At 40.3% G+C, this 18,856-nt stretch overlaps 1 protein-coding gene across 3 annotated transcripts; it reads right to left on the bottom strand.

Moving 5' to 3' along the window:
• Window positions 1-207: 207 nt before the first annotated feature.
• Window positions 208-17,530, bottom strand: usp20 (ubiquitin specific peptidase 20). Of its 3 annotated transcripts, XM_035910325.2 has the most exons (26): window positions 17,272-17,529; window positions 17,056-17,151; window positions 16,835-16,942; window positions 16,626-16,679; window positions 16,271-16,333; window positions 16,046-16,186; window positions 15,806-15,908; window positions 15,538-15,607; window positions 15,253-15,366; window positions 15,067-15,145; window positions 12,718-13,237; window positions 12,433-12,582; window positions 11,736-11,848; window positions 11,311-11,483; window positions 7,595-7,689; window positions 7,474-7,507; window positions 7,336-7,381; window positions 7,014-7,194; window positions 6,756-6,882; window positions 6,502-6,671; window positions 6,246-6,327; window positions 5,203-5,311; window positions 4,839-4,941; window positions 4,694-4,762; window positions 4,443-4,611; window positions 208-3,206 (listed from the first exon to the last, which is right to left on the bottom strand). In XM_035910325.2, exons 3-25 carry the CDS (start codon window positions 16,910-16,912, stop codon window positions 4,454-4,456), a joined length of 2,832 nt encoding a protein of 943 aa, XP_035766218.1. In that variant the 5' UTR covers window positions 16,913-16,942; window positions 17,056-17,151; window positions 17,272-17,529; the 3' UTR covers window positions 208-3,206; window positions 4,443-4,453. The 3 variants fall into 3 exon arrangements, with proteins under 3 accessions (XP_035766218.1, XP_006796855.1, XP_087699952.1); XM_006796792.3 differs by having other exon boundaries at window positions 208-3,170; window positions 17,056-17,530; XM_087843826.1 differs by having other exon boundaries at window positions 17,056-17,529.
• Window positions 17,531-18,856: the final 1,326 nt, after the last annotated feature.

Genomic DNA, 18,856 nt, shown 5'->3' with positions numbered 1-18,856 from the left:
GGAAACTTAAAGAAGTCCAGACGATTTTCTTTCCAAGCTCCTTTAACTACAATAATTTGGATGAACTGAGAACCATCCTAGCGGAAGGTCACCACCTAATGAAGTCTGAAGGACCATATGATCTACCACGCGATAGAAGTGATCTGGGCCCACCCAGCCAGAAACAATCTACCACTTCTATACCTGAACTCTGGTGGAAAATTAAAGTTAAATTCACTGTCAATTTGTTCTGTGCCTCTATTTTGGCTCTTCTATTTGGCAAACGCAACCGGGTTGAATGATCATACTCTATTATTGAGACCCATCTATTATGCCTCAAATTATAGCCAAAAATGATTCCTTGATACAAATGTGAAGAAATTCAGACGATTACTCCCAAATATGTGTGGGTGAACTCGTCATCAGGGAAAAATAGTAATTTCACTTAGAGGAATTTTTTTTTTTTTTTTTAAAAAAGCAAATGACACAGAACGGGGAACACTCTGGAACAAACACCACTTTGCACCTTCATCTTACATAAAAGATTAAATAAGCCCTCACTATTATTTTCAGTCATTTGGCCCTGAAAATTTCGTTATCAAAGTACTTCTAGCTACTTTTAAACCGGCATCAGCTGAGTTGCAACATTTACCTACAGTCTACTTCTGGAGGTTTTTCACTGCCAGTCTAATACATATAATTTCTCCCTTAATGATTACTCATAAAATAGAGATTTAAAAGCAATGTATATGCACTGACACTTTATGAAAAACACCTATGGAGACTTCATGTCATGTAAATTGACAAAAAAAAAGAAGAAGCATGTAATAGCTCATTAACACCATTTCTAAACCTGATTATTATTAACTGACAGTAGACTAGACTAATATAATGTAATGTAGTCTAATATGATAAAGGGAAAGAATTAGCTTATTAAAATAATGCCAAGCATTAACTACTTAAAATGTGGGGGCAAAGTTTGGCAAGGGTTAGGGTTCCATTATTTATTTATTTTTTAAAAAAGAACAAAAAAGGCAAGCGTGTGGTTTATCTGAAATGAGAAAGAGGATGACTAAGTTTACTTTGCTAAGCTTCTTACAGATTTGTTATCGAATTATCTCTCTTGCATTTCAGCAACATGAATTGCACACTTCAGGAAAATATCTAACATTTTATACTTATGCTAAATTTTTATAAGTTTTTTTTTATTTTTATTTACCACCTTCAGATTGGAGTCCAAACATTGCACAGTAGTATAAAGCAAAATAATAATAATAAAAAAAAGTATACATACACCGAATCAGTATAAGGAGTAACCTTATTGGTGCGACATGTTTCTTATTTTTCTTTTTTCTTTTTTTTTGCATACGTGATATCTGTTTGTGAAGCTGTTGTGTTATTTCTGCTAAATTTTTAGAAGATGGTGGGAAAAAGCACTTTGTACTTAATACTGCCCTTTAAACAAATACTGCATAATGGTCTATTGTAATAACAGGCATCTCAAAGTTAATTTACACTTAGAAATCACAAGCTTCTGTCTCTTCTCTTCATAAAAACCAGCTCTGATGTTTTGTTGCACAAGATTCTCTTTATTAATCCTCTCTCACGCTCAACTTTCTGTCTATGCCCCATGAAAATTCCCATTTCCAAATGTTGTTAATATTCATAAACTCCTAAGTATTGATAGCTGCTTGCGTAAACTAAACAGAAGCGAGTCAACACTTCGATCATTTTGAGCACACAAAAAGATAACGGGTTGTCTGTTTGGGGTATTAAAAAAAAAAAAAAAACCTCAACCTGTCAGTGAAATGTCCTCACTTTTGCAAAGAAGTACAAAATAAAAACAACTTTTTTTCATGCATTTATACCCAAAGTCTTTTGGAACCCACACATGCATTTTTGTAGTCTGTAAACCCTTTTAAACAAATTCAAACCTAAAAAGAGGAAAAAGAGGCTTTTAAAGAGGACATATTATATACCACTTTAACATGTTGATGCAAGCTTTACATGTCCCCGAAATGTTTAAGGTTCAGCTTATACCCCCAGTTTTCAACAGACTCTTTCAGTGCCTGTAGCTTTAAATTAAAAGTGCTGCTGGTGCCCAATCTTCTTTTCAGGAAGTGGTCTGTAAGACACACACGGGAGCAGCCGAAAGCACCACCCAGTGAGAGCAGTGCAGCACAGTGTGCCACATAGACATGAATGAGAGACTCTGATGTTTCTATCATTCTCAGTGTGATCATTTTACATGCAACACAAAGCAATCACAAACAACCACTGATTTGAGCTCATGATTATGAACCATGGTTCAATTCAAAAACTGAAACTTTAGCAATGCAGAGCAGTAGCTTTAAAAACTGGCTCATAACTGGCGACAGGTTACAAGCCAGGTTGTAGTTTGTGTCTTCATATTTCACACTCATTCCATTGTCTGTAAACAAAAACTGAAGATTATGTAAATGAGGTCAGCTGTAGTGGGATTTTAAACGTGCTGAAATGCAGTACAGGGTGCGATGAGGAGAGATGCAAAGAGATGTAAAGGACTGAGCTGAGCTTGGACTAAAGCAGTAAAGGTGACATGAAAACACAGAAATGTACACCAGGGCAGCTCTGAAGTATTCAGGTGTATCTATTCACCAGTGGGGCCTGTATGTAACTACATGCAATATCTCTAGGGATGCTCTTTTGCCATCTTTTGTGGAAAAACAAAGTTGATTTTGCATAATATGTCCCCTTTAAAGATCAAAGTGTCCGACTGTGATTTATCTGACATCCCTCCCATCATGGCCATACCTGCTGATATGTAACTAAATAACAAAAAGCACTGTTAATGTCTCTGGGTTTGCTTCCAGGGAAGAAGAGAAGTCCTCAAAAGCAACACACTGTAATTCTATTCTCCGCGGCATTTTGTCTTGGAATACTTGCAGCCATCTGCCCGTTTAGCATTATACAACACCATGTCACTACAGCGGCCACTGAGACACCACAGCTACCAAAAACAGCTCCAGGGATGTGACAACATCTTATTTGTACACCTCAACATTAAGGATCAAAGTTATCCAACAAATAAACCGTGTTGTATTTAGGTACCGTTTTCTCTTCCTGCAACATGGCTTCAGAATAACATGCTGCTACATTTACAAAGTGCTCAAGATGGGGCTTCTTCACCGTGGTGCAAATTCCTCAGCTTCCTGTGAGGATAAGAGTGGAAAAAGGGCTCAGAAGACCTGGGGATGATAAAAGTTGAGAAGCAGTTTGAGAATGAGCAGACGCTTAGTGAGGCATCATCTCCAACTCTATATTTTGGATTTATAGCAGTTAAGAGACCAGATATCCTTCTTTCTGCTGATTTACCCAAATACACTAAAAGGCATACCTGAATCCACTCTGTGTATATACAGCATATATAGGGATATGTATGTTTATAAGTACAGTGTTGTGCAAACGTCTTGAGCCACCTCTCACTGCTATATATTTTCCAAAACAAATTCCAGACATTTATTGAATCCTGCAAACATACATGGAAATACAGAGTTTGTACAGTTCTAACAAGTTCAGCAACAGAGCTTCAGGCCTTTTGTTCTCTTCTCTGTCAAGATGATCCCACACTGCTTCAATAATGTTGAGGTCTGGGCTCTGAGGAGGCATTTTAGTGCGATTTTTGAATCACTTATTGCTAAAAAAAAATGAAGCTGTTACCAATCAGACACTTTCTAGATGGTATATCATGGTGAATCAATATCTGACAATACTTATTATATTTGTTCCATCACAAACCCCACAAACCAAGGCAGCAACTCCCCCGTGTTTTACAGATGGCTGTAGACACTCACTGTTGTACCTCTTCTGACCTGCACCATACATGTTGATAATAAGTTTTAAATGTGGATCCCCTGCTCTGTAATCAGAATTTACACCAAAAATACAGAATCTGAATTCCTTTGTTTATAACACCTGTTGCCACTGACTTTCACTCCAGCTTCTGTGTAATTACACACACCTCAGTCACTTCAGATAACAGGAGATGAAGTCCAGATGCAACTTTTAGGTCCATTTTTTCACGTTTTTGAGGCCTGCCAGGTCGTCTTTATCCAGGTTCCTCAATTTTTTAAGGACAGACTGCACACCATGGTGAGGTGTGCCAAATATAAAGCTAGTAGCTCTGTGTTGTGTAACTGTCTTATGTTTGGATTTGGGTTGTTTTTTGTAGATTCAACTCAAGGAAATGGGAACAAATAATCTTCGTGACAGGCTCCTAATAACAAAGTGCCTAAAGATACAATTTAAAATTGGTTCTTAAAAATAAACAACAAATTTCCTCTGAAAATGGTCAGGTACGAGGACTGGACTCAAAATGAGTGAAAAGGCCAGAGAACTGTTGCTAAAGATCACTTTTAAAAAATTCAAAAACATCAGTCCCGAAAGTTTTGCACAGTAATGAAGCAAAGTGTAAAGATTCCAACCTCTCTTTATCTCAAAGTGCTCTTGTCTCTGCCTCAATCTTCCTCTCTCCGTGAAGGGTGTCGGGGTCAGCCGGGGCCACCGTCTGTCTCACTGCAATCTCAGGGCCTCCGCCATAAATTCCCAACAAGTACTGCCAAGTCTCCTCTGAGATCTGACCATAGTCTGCACCTGTGGTGAAAAAACACGCAATGTCTAAAAACAGTACATTGATTTTCTACCTTTATGTCCTTTTCAACCTCCTCAGACTTACCTTGCTTTAGCTGTATATGTCCTCCTTTCATAACACCGATTTTACTGTTGTCGATGGGACCGGGTGGCTCTGGGAAAAGGAAAGAATAAAAGTATTTGGCAAAGAGAGAAAGATGGGAACTCGAATGCGCTGCTACTCATCGTACCATTGTCTTTGCCCTTCACAAAGCTCTCCCACTCTCTGAACCACTGCATGCTGATACACAGGATCACTGTTGGAGCCTCCTCAGCTTGAAACTCTTTGTTCAGCTACACACAAGAGAAAAAAAAGTTCATTCAAAGGTCAGTCTGCCCCAGGGCAGCTGTGGCTACAACTGTAGCTTGCCTCCACCAGTGTGTAAATGTGAGAGTGAATGGGTGGATGACTGGACGTGTAAAGCGCTTTGGGGTCCCTAGGCGGGACTAGTAAAAGCGCTATACAAATACAGGCCATTTACCATTTACCATTTACCATTCAACACAAAGACACTTTAGCACAAAGGTAAACCTTTGCATAACACACACGTTTACCTTGATGAAGGTGTCAATTTCTGTTTTTCTGCGTTTAGCTAGAGCTTCAATCTCCACCTGACAGATTGCACACATGTAGAGGTGGTTGACTGCTGGGCCACCTCCGAAGCTGAGAGCAGAAAAAAAACGTAACAGAGAGATGGTGAGAGATTAACACATGATTTGATAAGCAAGTATAAGTCCTTTTTGTTGGTCTTTACATCAATGCTGAGATGCACGTCATCTTTAAATGGGTGCTGCTGCCTAATATGATCAAAGTGATCAACAATGTTGCTACATGACATAACCATTCAGCTCTTATGCCGAGTGACAGTTTTGGCCATTTTGATTCTAAACAACAGCAGCGTCTGGTTTCGTTTTTAATACAGACAAAAGTACTGAGCGACACCTCTTCAACCTTTTTCAGGTATAAAAATCAAGCACCTACCCACGCAGCTTGACTTTACACACGTTGGTGAAAGAGTGGGTCATTCTAAAGCGCTCAGTGAATTCAAGTGTGGTGCTGTAATACAATGCCACCGTTGGAACAAGTCAGTTTGCGACATTTCCTTCCTCCTAGCTCAACCTCCTTGTTCTAAGTGCTATTACTGCAAAGCAGAAGTGCTTGGCACCAAAGCAACTCAGCCACAAAGTGACTGTCACTTTTGTGTGTCTGATTTCATGAGTGCTGGTCGAGATCTGTGTAAATAGTTTTGTAAATCAGACAGCTTGTTCTGTTTCACTGTATATACTGAACACTACAGGAATGAGAAGCCTTTTCCATTAAAACCTCTTTTCTCTTGATTACTGGATAGGGGTTTAGGTAAGCAAATTGTCTTTTGTTTGACTCTTAGTTTGGTCAGGGAAGATTAGGGACCTTTGCCATAGCTCACTGCTGAAGTCAATAAACAGCTGTATAGCATTTGTAATTGCTCTATGTTTTGGCTCTTTCTTGGGTGGAGTTGGAGTGGGGAATCACATTTCTTGTTACGCCCAGGTAATCCCAGGCCAAGGTCGTAACATAGTCATACTGAGGTTTGTTTGGCAGCATGGAGCACGTTTACCTGTTGTAAAGGTATTCCCACACGTTCTGGGGAACAATCACAACCAGATCATCTATGTAGTGGTATTTATTAGGAGGGATCCCTGCACAGAGATGAAACACGTGAAGGTTAATAAAGACAGTACAGGCATGTTTTTCTAATCAAGACACGTCAGTGGGCGACTTAATTAAAATATTTATACCAGGCAGCAGGCTGAGCCATGAAAGTAAAGCAAGCAATTCTGATTTTCAAGAAGAGACTTATTAACCACACATACCGCCGTGCTGACAAAGAAACGTGTGGTTGCTGATGGGGCCTGGCTCAGCGAAGGTGTTGAACTTGTTGAGCCATTCTCTGGAGATGTAAAACTGCAGCAGGCTGGGCTCCTTCATATTCGCCAGAGCCACCACCTTCTGCCTCTCTCTCACAGCCTCTTCGCTACTTTTCCTGCACGAGTACAGTAGAAATAAGTCACTAAACACATCTTGGACGAATTAGCGTAGAGTCTATGTAAATGACGCCTTTGCTCACCTATAGAACAACACATAAGCCTCTGCGTTCTGCACCACCGTCTCATGGACTTCGGTAACATACTGGTCATCAAACTCATACCACTGGCCGTTGATTACATTCTGACAGTAAGCTATGTAGTGCCCACCTGCACCCATAAAAAGCATGAGAAAACATATTAGAGACAGATGCTAATCAGATATGTGTTTTGCTCGCTCCGTGAGAAATATTGCCCATGGGGGAAATAATATATCAACAGGAAACTTTGTGTTCTCATACTTCCTGCAGTGCCATGGTGGCAAATGACTGACAGCAAGTCGTAAGTGGTAACTTGTGATGGACTCTCTTTAGCCAGGAAAGGTCGCATGTCGAGGCCCTCGAGTGGGAAGGACACGTGGCTGCTTATCTTGAATGAATACATGACCTCATGCCGAAAACGTTTCAGGTGAATGCACAGAATCTATGCAGCAAATACAGGACAAAACAAGGAAATTAAAGCAGATTGCAAATGAAACTGATGTGTTATCTACTGAAAGAAAGTGCTGAGCTAAAAAAAAAAAAAAAAAAAAATGTAAAAAGAAAAAAGAAAAGAAAACCGCACCTCTGGAAGTCTAAGCACTTTGCAGTATTTGACACCATTTCTCAACCTGTAGAAAAGAAAACACCGTGTGAATAAATGCATACAAATACTCACCTTTTAAATCAAGGATATATATTTCAAGCATTTAATTTTACGCACTTTTTACATCTCTCACAGCTGTACATGTTATCCCCTGGAAAAAAACAAAGAAAATGAATGGAAATTGAAATTCTGACATATAAACTATGCTAGTATTGGAGCATATTAGAGAACCAATTACCTTTAAGTTCATCTGCAGCAAAAAAAGCAGCAAGGCAGTCCTCTAGTGTTACCATGGGCCCCCAAAACCAACTGGGGATACATGAGACTACAAACCTGCACAACACAAACACAAATACTCATAACAAAAAAAACCCAAAGCAAGCTGGAGAAATATTAGCTTTAAAAGGCAACTCTAAACTTCAGCGCAGTTGATCACATAGTGAAAAGGTTTCCTCCTCACACTGCCTTTTTCAATTAGTCATTTTTAATCATTCTTACTAATAAGCCTGAATATTCTTTAAGCTTGATTCTCAGACAAAACAAAGTGAGTTAGAGGATGGACTGATGTGAAAGTTAGAACATCTGGAAAACTGCAATTCCTTGAAATGGCTGTTTGGGGCTGGCTCCAAAAGCAAGTCAAAATTATATTTATTGTTTTAAGATTTAAGGTTATTAGGGGCGTGACTTAATAACTGGAAATCTTAAGGTTACAGATGTCCGCTATAATCACTAGAGTCTTTGCAAAGACTCCACCAGAGCTAATTAAAGCTAACTGAAGTCACTCGCACTTTCTGAGGTGACTTTGGGTTAATTTGATAAGAATTACCTGCCAATAACTAAAAACTGGAGTAACAATTCATCCAAAAGCAATCATATAAATAATTATAAATCATTCAAGTGTTTCCCATTGTAACCACCAAATTTCCATGGACAAATTTCCATTGGAGAATAGCTTCAAATCATAATGTAATTTTGTTGGTTTTGAAGGCAGATGTTTGTTTTTTAAGTAGTTTTAAAAAATGACTTGGACTTCTAAGAATTTATTTACTGAAGTTGTAGGTAAAGTTGTATGCTTAGTTTGTGTAGAGCAGATTAGTGTGATTCACCACTGAATCACCACGATGAAAAGATGAATACAAGATGAAACACGTAGAGAAATACAAGAACTTGACTGTTTTAGAGAGTGAAAGTTTTAAACATCCACGTATGGGGTGGTCAAGACCAGCTTTGTGATTTCCCACAAAAACAACTGAAAAACAGTAAAAATATTCTCAGTAAGAATATTTTTACTTTTTGGGCCGGACTAACACGCCCTGATAAAACAGCATTTGAAAATGTGCAAACTGTTAACAGGAAGGAACAGGGACATTTCGGGGAAATCTGAAGCTTCGGTTGAAAACAAAGCAGACAATTTTAACTCTTTCTCCTTGCCACCGGATGAGAAATGTGATATCTGTAACACAGCCCAATATAAGTCTATGTACACGTGAAACAAGAGAGTTCGACATCATGGAGGAGCTGGAGTGATTCGTCCATGACGGTAACTGCATGCTTGGATCGGCTGGAGCTGAAACGGGACAAACTGGCAGGTGTTACAACAAATGGCTGTCTAAATCTGAAGAAAGATAAAGTGACTGATATGAACACAGAACTGAAATTGATGTTTTTGCACTGAATTATACACCAGGAAGAGTTGTGTAAGTCATTGCTAAAAATGAACCATGTTGCAAGAGCAAAAGCACCGAATCATTATTTCACATCATCATCACTGCTGGATCTTTATCATTCTCTCAAAGAGGAGAGGTTTCCATGTATCAGAAGACGCTCTTTGGCTCTACCTTCATAGGTCAATAAATACGCTTAGTGACTAAGTTTAACAAATCCCCTCTCAGTGATGATCACTTGTCTGCTGTCCTTCATATTTCTACCTGCAGCGCTCCACAACAGTCCCGGTTTCTCATGGGGAAAAAGCTGACCCCTGTGTTAGCTGATAACAGCATTGTCAAAACACGGCCACTTCTGTTTCCATAATATCAAGATTGCAACAGCCGTGAAGGTAAAAGTCAAAGCTTTGAAACAAGACTTCATAAACTAGTATGTGACATCACAGCAGAGTAGTAACGTGAACATGAATTTTTGAGCTATGATGACGCAAACAAAGCGTAGAACTATGATCTTATAGGTCAGATCTTATCTGCACTCCTTCCTGAGGGAGATATCCGGCTCTTTAGTCTCCGGATGCTCTGCCTGTATAGTGCCAACATACGTGCACAGGTAGTTTGATGGTGCAATGGATTTATCAGGTTTTTGGAAAAAATACACTTACCAATGAGACCGAACCAAAAGAGTAATGTTTTAAGCCAAAAAACAAAAACAGTAATGAGTTCAAAGATGCTCTAAGTCAGCAGAATTTTTTAAAAAGAGAATAAATCTGGGTTAAACAATAAAAGCCCTCTTGCACCATTGCTTGAGTGTTATTATGAAACCAAAGGAGTAGCTTTTAAAGGTAACCCCGGCTATTAACACATGTTTGCGCTAAAATATGCACTGTGCTTTCAATAACATATACGTGGTATTAAAATACGCCAAATGTTTTCCTTTTAGGCACATTTTATACAAAACCGATATACCAGTAGGCCGCCATTGTTATTTACTTCTTAGTGCACTCTGGGTCTCTGTCTGGGATGCATAATTTGGCACAACACCGTTGCCATTGGCAAGCAGTAGCCGCATAGACACCAGTAGTTTTCCCTCACTTTCACATCCTCGTGTGACGGATTGTTTTCATCTTCATCTAAACTAAGTACTGGTTGACTATTTTCATCCTCTCTCAGATTGCTCTGGTTCAAACTGGAAAGGTTGAACAGAACCCATTTCCAGGGCACAGCTAACTGTGAACTTGATGCGGTGCAACCGTGTGATGTCACTATCCAGAGTATTTTTGCTGAAAAGTGTAAGTGTAGTGCATTTCAGAGCCACCTTAAGTTTACCAAATCTCTCCAACCAATGAGTAATCAACTGACTCCAGATGGCCTGTCTACATGTCCTACACACAAATTTTATCTGTTTATCAGTACATTTTCAGAAAAAATGTGATAAATCATTGAAGGAAGTTAGCTATGAGGCATCACCTGCAATACACTTCCTCTAACTAGCAAAGTGATTGCTAGTTAGAGGAAATAAACGATTAATTTTTTAGATCTATTTATAGATCTGGCATAGCACATGCATTCATCTTCATCATCGAACACACAGACACGTGTTGCAGCACCTACTGAAAAGACTAGCTAAATAAGAAGGTTTTGTAGTTTTATGATTCATTTTCAGGAAATACACAAAAATTTTGAAAAAAAACGACAGGCCAAGCAAGTTTCTACTCGCCGTTAATTCTGTAAAAATGTTACCTTGCAGGCATGTAGAAAGCTTATCTAACTACATCTGAAGATACAGGAAACTGAAGTCAGAAACATACCAGATTAAAAGTATATCGGTAACATCAGCAGTCAAAATTATGCACAACTAAGGTTCAAACATGCAAACGTCATCTCAGCCTTTTTCAATTATATGTGATTCTTTTTTTTTTTTTTTTTTTTTTTTTTTCTGCCTGTCCCGTTTGGCTCTTTTGCCATCAGAATTATTGTCTAAAGGCGAAGAAAGATGCCCAACGGATTTTCTTTACCAAATTGACCATCCCAGCTTTGCCGTAATGATCCATTTGATTCACCTTTTATTCTTTATTTTATTTTCACTTGCTGAATACGGGACAGACTTGACTGGGGGAAAGAAAAGGGAGAAAGAAAGAGGGAAAGAAAAACAGTTGAGAAGAGGGACGGGGGAGAAGGGCAAAAAACAAAAAACAACAGAATAAGCAAAAAAAAAAAAAAAAAAAAAAAAAAAATACATATATCGATCACCTGGATCACCTGTTGAGTCAATTACATGTGATTCACTGACCGCCGTATGGAGTCCATGATGTAGGAGATCCACCCCTGCGAGCCGTAAGTGTCAGGGCACACACCAGTCTTCACCGGCAGGTTCTGATGGATGGATGAATGGAGCTTTGCTAGGTCTTCTTTACCAGGAATAGGGAGGGATAAGTCCTGGAAGGTTTCCACTGTAGTTGAGACCTGTACCAAATTCAGAGAACCAGTTTAAACAGCATACCTCTAGCAGTAAAAGAGCAATTATGAATGTGTTTTAATCACTCTAATTACACAGAAAAGTCTGTATAATACTGAAATTAAATAATTGCACAAGTCACTTCATTTCATTTAAACCTGCTTTGATAGGAAATGTAATATAATTGAACAAATAAACATATTTTACCAAGCGTATACTCTACCTCCCCCTTGTGTTCAAATATGTGAAGTGCATCTTACCCTGTCACAGGTCAAACACTGGACCAGACTGAGGATTGAGCCATCAAAGATGTCAGAGATCACACTGCGATAGTGAGACTGTTTTTTCTTCCTGGCACTGAGCAGCAGCTGAGCTGAAAGACACATGATGGGAGGGAGGGCTGGCTTCAGAGGACAAAGACAGAGAGCATCTCAAAGAGTGCCACGTTAACTAACATCTTGTAACCGTGTATACTCAAACTGAAAATGACTTTCAGATACTATTCATCAGCTACACATACCTTTTAATGCCTGCCACTAATTCATTCATCCTTCACTTGTCCAGTTTTCTCATTTTTTAAAGGCCACACTGCACACCATGATGAGACATCCCAAGTTTTCAGCTAATATCTCAAACCTTGGTGATGCCAAAGTACTACTTTATGCCTATCAAACTGTGTTATCATTGACATGTTAAATTCAGCCAAAGAAATGGGAATAAATGATGTGTTTTTTTCAACCGACTGACGGTCAAAGTCCCAAAAGATATAATTAAATGTGTTTTTTGTTCATGTTTGAATGATACACGAGTCACGTGAGCCTCCACAGTCACCTGACCTAAACTGTATGAAAATGAGTGCAAAAGCAGCCAACATGTTTTACCGAGGCAAATGTTTCTCCACAACAAGTCTGTTAAAATTGTAAAGCATCTTGAGCAGTCTATGAGAAATTTTCTCACCTTTTTTGAAGGAGTATGCAGGTCCTGAAGAGCGGAGAGGGCTGGACCGGGGGGGACTGGAGGACAGTTTGGGATGCAGCTCTTGAAGGGTGCGCACAGGACTGCAGGGAGTGGACTGGGGCTGGGTCATCGATGCTTCATTGTCTGGCTCTAGAAAATATCACAGTGGAAACACAAACTTAATGATAACTGATGATATTCTACAATACATAACTGAATAATCCAATATATAAATATATAGATATATAAATATATAAAATCACTGTATTCCTGCTGGTCTTGTACCTGAGCTGTTGTTGCTCGGGACTTGACTTTGCCCTGTGTTAGACGTCTGATGGTTTTCCTGACTTTGGACCTCTGTGTTTGGGCTTGCTGCAGGCTCCTCTTCATCCTCCGCCCTCCTTTCTGGAGCCCCTTCGTCAACTGCTGTGTCCACATCAGCATCTTCATCCATCTCTTGTGAGCCGCCACGGAGCGGGGAGCCAGGTAACCTCCTTTCTTTAAGCCTCTCCTTCTCAGAGATCACTGCACCACTATTGACGTCCCCCATTCCACCTGCCGGTGACCGTATCCCATCACACTCATCCTGGATGAGCAGCTCGCTGTCACCCACCCCTCCTCCCTCCCCTCGGTCACTACTGGAGCCAGAGTCACAGGAGAGGAACTCATCCTCAGAGGGGGAGCGGTCTCCGTCTCTTCTGTCCTCCCCATCGCTGCCGTCGCAGCCCACGCTACACTCCGACAGAGGCTCCTTCAGCTCTTCGTGTAGCTGGTCCATCAGACAGCGCAGGAACTCCTGAGTGTCCTGGACAACACAGAAACCTTATATTAACTGCATGGATAGGGCCGCATTCACAGAGAACATTTGTAAATGGACAATAGATAAACACAAATATTGCAAGCAAAAAAACAGAAACATTGGAGTAACAAGAAATCGGTTTGCACATTAGCGAGATACCATGTGCTGATCACAGCCACTGAGTAAACAGACAAATCAAACATTAACTAAGCCACCAAGAAAATATGGAAAAAATAACAAGAAACTGGATTGGAGATAACTCGATACTGTGTGACTGTCTGCATTTTCTCTTTAAATAGGATCAGACAAACTAAAATAGTTTATCCTTAGACGTGCCATGAAACATAACTGAGTAAAAACGAAGCCCTCTATCTTTTCAGTATTCAAATATGAAGGATACACAGTGTTGGGGAGTAATGGAATACATGTACCGCCGTTACGTATTTAAAATACAAAATATGAGTGACTGTATTCCGTTACAGTTACCGTTTAAAAAAAAGAATACAGTTACTTTGTTGAAATAAATGGATTACACGGCGGTACTTCCCTGTTTCATATTGTCGCGGGTCAGGACTGTTTGGGTTTTGTTTGACAGCTACGTTCTGCTGTTCCAGGCGGCAGCGTTACGGTTGCCATGGTTACAGGGCGACTCTGTGACTGTGTGTTTCTTGGGTGAGAGAGCACCTTTTTGTTGTTGTGCTAAACTAACAGGCAGAATGCTACAAGCATAGCTCTAAAGAATGTAGCATCATGGGCAGTGTAGTCCGTGTTGCAGGGAGAATGGACTGCCATACCCGTTATATGTTATGTGTGAGCAAGAGGAGGGAGAAAAAGGATAGTGGAAAAGTACGAGCCGTCATCGAGCAAAAACGGGAGCTGGAAGCATGTAAATATAATAATAACCACTGCAGCCAAGAAGAGTGCCTGACGAGCCCAGTTGTAAGTAAGCTATTAAGACTCGACAGTACACCGTGTTCCTATTTTCGTCCAAAAACAATAAGTTCCGTTGGAGCAGCCTTTCAACACCTCTCTCTGTCTCTGGCAAGAAAAGTAGACCCAGACAACAAAGTAAAGCTATTTTTTGGCTACGAGCTGACACGGAACCCGTCGTATTAATCAGAGGTCCCTTTACTACGGTTCGGAGCCGCGGACCTTCAGCAACAGTAATAAATCACAGCAATAGTACATTCATGTAGTTGTAAAAAGCATGATAATATATTAAGTAATCCAAAGTATTCAGAATACGTTACTCTTATTGAGTAACATAACGGAATACGTCACAGAATACACTTTGGGGCATGTATTCTGTAATCTGTAATGGAATACATTTTAAAAGTAACCTTCCCAACACTGAGGATACAGAACAACAGAAGTAAATCCTGTGTTATCCCAAGGAGCAATTATCTTTCAGATCAAGCAGCCTCTCAGAAGGGAAAGGGAAATTCAATTCCTGTCTTTATGTTAAAAGAAAAAAAAATGCATTTCCTATTACTTTGTCTAGTTCCCCCTCCAGACAAATGGCATTTGACGGAAGGCTTGTAGTCTAACAATGAAAGTGATTAAAGATAAAGGAAAACAGGAATTAACGCTAATGTGGATTTCTCTTTGTCAAAGCCCAATCAACCATGTTTGTGTACTTGCTTTAACTGCCACAAGGGGGAGACAAACTGCAGATTTAAAACTGAGTCAAAAAATAATGGACTGCACTTTAAAATACACAACCGAGTAATCTTGTGAAAAGCATTTTTTTGCAAATCCAAGGGTTTAATGATATAAAATCCAATAAAAGGACAGTGTCAAGATGCTGTTGAAGCATGCCGGGCGGACGGCCCTACCTGCTGAGCGTAACCACGAAACATGGGGTTCACCAGTTTGATGCCGTGGGACAGGCTGGTAGGGACAACATAGCTGGGCCTGAGAGGGGAGCAGTAATAAGAGACATGCAATTATGTTTTCATTTTAATGACTAAACACTAGTTTGTTGTCCAGTTCACATACAATCACTGTGATGCTTTAATTACCGTTTTTTATGCCAGAGTTCTGAGATGAGTTTCTGGTAGCTCTTACACAAAGCAGGCTTCTTGTCAGTCCTTACCAATCCACCACAGTCCAGAAAAAACTGAGTGAGAGGAGGGCTAATGAGGGGGCAGAGGGACAGCTGAGGTTAAAGCACCTCTAACATTAGTAGTAGATGTAAAACAAAAGAGAAGCTTTATTGTTTGACTGAAATATGTCCAATGATTACCCTGATTAAAGCCAAAACAAACATTAAAGTTGCTCTACATTTTAGGAGGAAAAGCACGCACCAGTTGGACAGGGCTTGAAGAGCTGCGTTCATGTAGCAGGAATTTCCAATGTTTTTCATTCCTGTCAACCCTACAAACAAAGATCAGCAATCATGAAACACTTTATCCTCTCAGAAAGCATTCAAACTAAACATCTTAGACATAAAGACTGCTGTACAAGTCAGAGAGAAAAGAAAAACCTTCAAGGCCTGAATAAAAAGAAACCAGGGCAGCTTTGACCACCAGTCTAGAAATGTTTGAAGCTGATCAAGCATGCATGCATATATACCTCTGGGTTTAAGCTCATCCTCTTCTGACTCTGAGCCTTCTTCTTCGGCCACAGCAATCGGTACCGCTTTGAGTGGGTGACCAACTGTCTGGGGAGAGGTTTCCTAGGAAGAGAATAAACAAATATTATAAGCATCCTGTGTGTGTTTGTGTGTGTGTGTATTTCTTGTTCTTATGTTAAAATGTAAATTCCACTAGTAAGACAGTTAACATAAAACCATGTGCTGGGTTGAACTCATACCTGCTCTGTAGCTTTACAGAGGTGTGCTGCAGCAGCTACGGGCACCAGGGCCGGCCTGTGCTCCAGAAACACCTCTCGCTCACACACATAACACCAGATCCTGAACGTTGTCAGGTTCACGGTAAGGTTGTGCTTCTTAGCCTAAAAAGGAAGCACACAATCTGCTTATATACTACTGATTAAAAAAAGGGGCTTGCAAATACATTTTGTATGAAAGGGCCGTACCTGTGCATGCAGGGTGCTGTGATCAGAGTAGGACTCTCCGCACCCGACATACGGGCAGTCATTCTGCAAATCAGACACAATGTAAGATAGGATCTTATTCCTTTTCGCTTCTCTGTTCAGAATCCAAAAATCAATCAACACCCTTTATCGCTTTCCTGAACTGAAGAGGAACTGCATTTTTAAGCACATTTATACTCCACGCTAACATTAATTATTCAGCATTCACCTGGCCAGTCTCTGATGATATATGCTAAGTGCAGGGTTGGCTTAAAAGTTAAGCCACCTTTTAGCTTTATAGCTAACTATTTCAGATAATAACGTAAGGTATTTAACAGGATCTAAGTCCTAACCTTACCTGCAGACAGGCCCACAGGTTTGGACCACCAGCTCCACATGACTGACAAGTTCCCTACAGGCAATATTAATTCAACATAGTAAAGAAGAAGAAGTTTATATGCATGGATATTACATGAGCACAACACAGCTCAAGTGCTTATTTAAGTCGCCATCCACAACAGGGTATATTTTACATCTGACAGCAGCTTGACTGTATGAAAACCCCACCTTAGACTTCTGCAGAAGGTCCTCCTTTGTCACCTCGCCTATTGAATCGAGGTGGGGGCAAACGTCTTGTTCAGCCATAGTTACCAACTATCTTCTTCTGGTGGACGTCTGCAAACGTGACAGGTTATTAATAGCAATAAAGTCTTCAGAAAGGGGCTGCTGTAAGCTAACGCTAGCTCCATCACCTCAACACCAAACACACAGACAGACATCGCACTCACCTCGTCTCTGGCTGATAGCTCAAAAGCAGATGCAGCAGCAGCTGTAGTCTGTCATTACCGCGAAGACAACAACCCCCTAAACAGAAGCTGTCAACCCTGCAAAGGTAAAGGCCTTCTGTTTACCCACCAAAGCTCACGAAACATCTCCTGGCCCGCAGCGACGTGCTTTACAAAGGGCTCACAAACAGGAGCGGCTGCCGCGACCCGAAAGCTTACTTTTCATGTCCGTGCAAACAGCTCGTGCTGAATACGAGCAGGTGACAGTATGCTAGCAAGACACCGAGGAGGTGACGCGATTTCCCGGCAAACCATCCCCAAACAACCTCCCCCCCGCCCCACCTCCATCTGCAGAGAGGCCCGGCACGGCACGCACGACCACTGGGGACGACGTCAGACTGAAGGAGGAGACGTCAGCCCCGGCCACCGTTAGGTCAGCACATGCAAATTCAGTTCCGCTGATGAAAACGAAGGCTCTCTTCTTTTTTAATAATAGATCTGTGTCCTGATTAACATTTGATTCATAACTATTTTATTTGTATATATAGATACATACAGATTCATAAACCGCAAAGTGCGCTCCGATTTCGTAAATGTCCCTGTTTACGGAAGTGACATAATACTGTACGTATGTCACCGGTACGTAAGTTAAATGGGTTCCTCGAGTCCATCGGTTGACTGTTTACAGTGCCGTGAAAAAAAGTGTGCCTCCTTCCCCATTTTCTTTTCTTGTTTAGTTTAGTTTTTCTTGTTTGATTGTTTGGGTTTGTTTGTTCTGTTTTGTTCTTTTGTTTTTTGTACGGGGCTCATATTTGTCACATTTTTTTTTCACCATTTCAGACAATTTAAATGAAGCTAGAGTAATGTATGGCCTCTGGCATTCAAAGATTTCTTTACACAGATTATGAGTGGAGATAGGTGCAGACACTAAGTAATATATGAAGATATATACAATATTTTTTGTATAGATACAAAAAATAAACAAATAAGTAGATTAAAATAACATACATGAAATTCACCTAGGACCTGCACAAAATATAATTTTACAGGTTTACCATATTTGACCCACTTATCCCACAGTTTTAATCAAAATCATTTTTCTTAAGAGAAAGAAAGTAGTCCTTTCCATAGTATAAATGTCACGTGAGTGCTTTTTTGTATGCAGCTGTCAGGACACCAAATATATATTCATCAGGGCATCTTAGCCGAAATTATCAAGCAAATGTTAATGTTATGCAGTGAAATCCCAGAATAAATATAAAATGCAGTACTTAAGTGATGTTTTAAAAGTGAGTCTGGGGGGGGGGGGAGCCTGGGGAAGGGGAAGGGGACACTGCCAAACAGTGTCACGGTTTGGCAGAAGTAGGACCCAAATGCAGGACTTTCTGAATGTAGACACTACAGTGTGTTTATTTACAGCAAAGAATACCAACAAAAGTGCCAATAATTCCCAGTGTGTGAGTTCTCTGTGCGACAGTTCCTCAATTTCCATGCAGTGATTTTCCTCCGTGGTAAATGTTCCTCTATCCTCTGAGTCCATGTACATAGGTGCCCAGCTCCCTCCACACGTTTCCAAAATCCTCCTGGAAACAAGAGACACTTCAGTTAGTACATCTTCACCTTATGAGCAGGAGAACTGTGTTCATAGTACAACGATCCTGCACCTAGCACTGCTCCGCTACTCTCTTAAGTAGTGCTTCCTTGACAAGGCTGATCAGTAACAGGTGATATTTGCACTGCACAAGACACTTACAAATGTGGATTGCACAACACTGGACATTATATTTCTTCATTTCCATTTAAT

The sequence above is a fragment of the Neolamprologus brichardi genome, chromosome 7 (assembly GCF_056152115.1).
Source record: "Neolamprologus brichardi isolate AB-2024 chromosome 7, ASM5615211v1, whole genome shotgun sequence".
Classification (NCBI taxonomy): Eukaryota; Metazoa; Chordata; class Actinopteri; order Cichliformes; family Cichlidae; genus Neolamprologus; species Neolamprologus brichardi.
Note: the sequence above shows the minus strand (reverse complement) of the source record. Positions and strands in the feature narration are given on the sequence as shown.

Bases quoted from the DNA above. Each gene is read 5' to 3' on its own strand.
- usp20 (XM_006796792.3), bottom strand. From the start codon at position 16,912: ATGGCTGAACAAGACGTTTGCCCCCACCTCGATTCAATAGGCGAGGTG. The intron at 7,508-7,594 runs GTAATTGGTTCT...GTTTTTTTCCAG, and splicing joins TGCTGCAGATGAACTTAAAG to GGGATAACATGTACAGCTGT. The intron at 6,328-6,501 runs GTATGTGTGGTT...ATCTCTGTGCAG, and splicing joins GTTTCTTTGTCAGCACGGCG to GGATCCCTCCTAATAAATAC.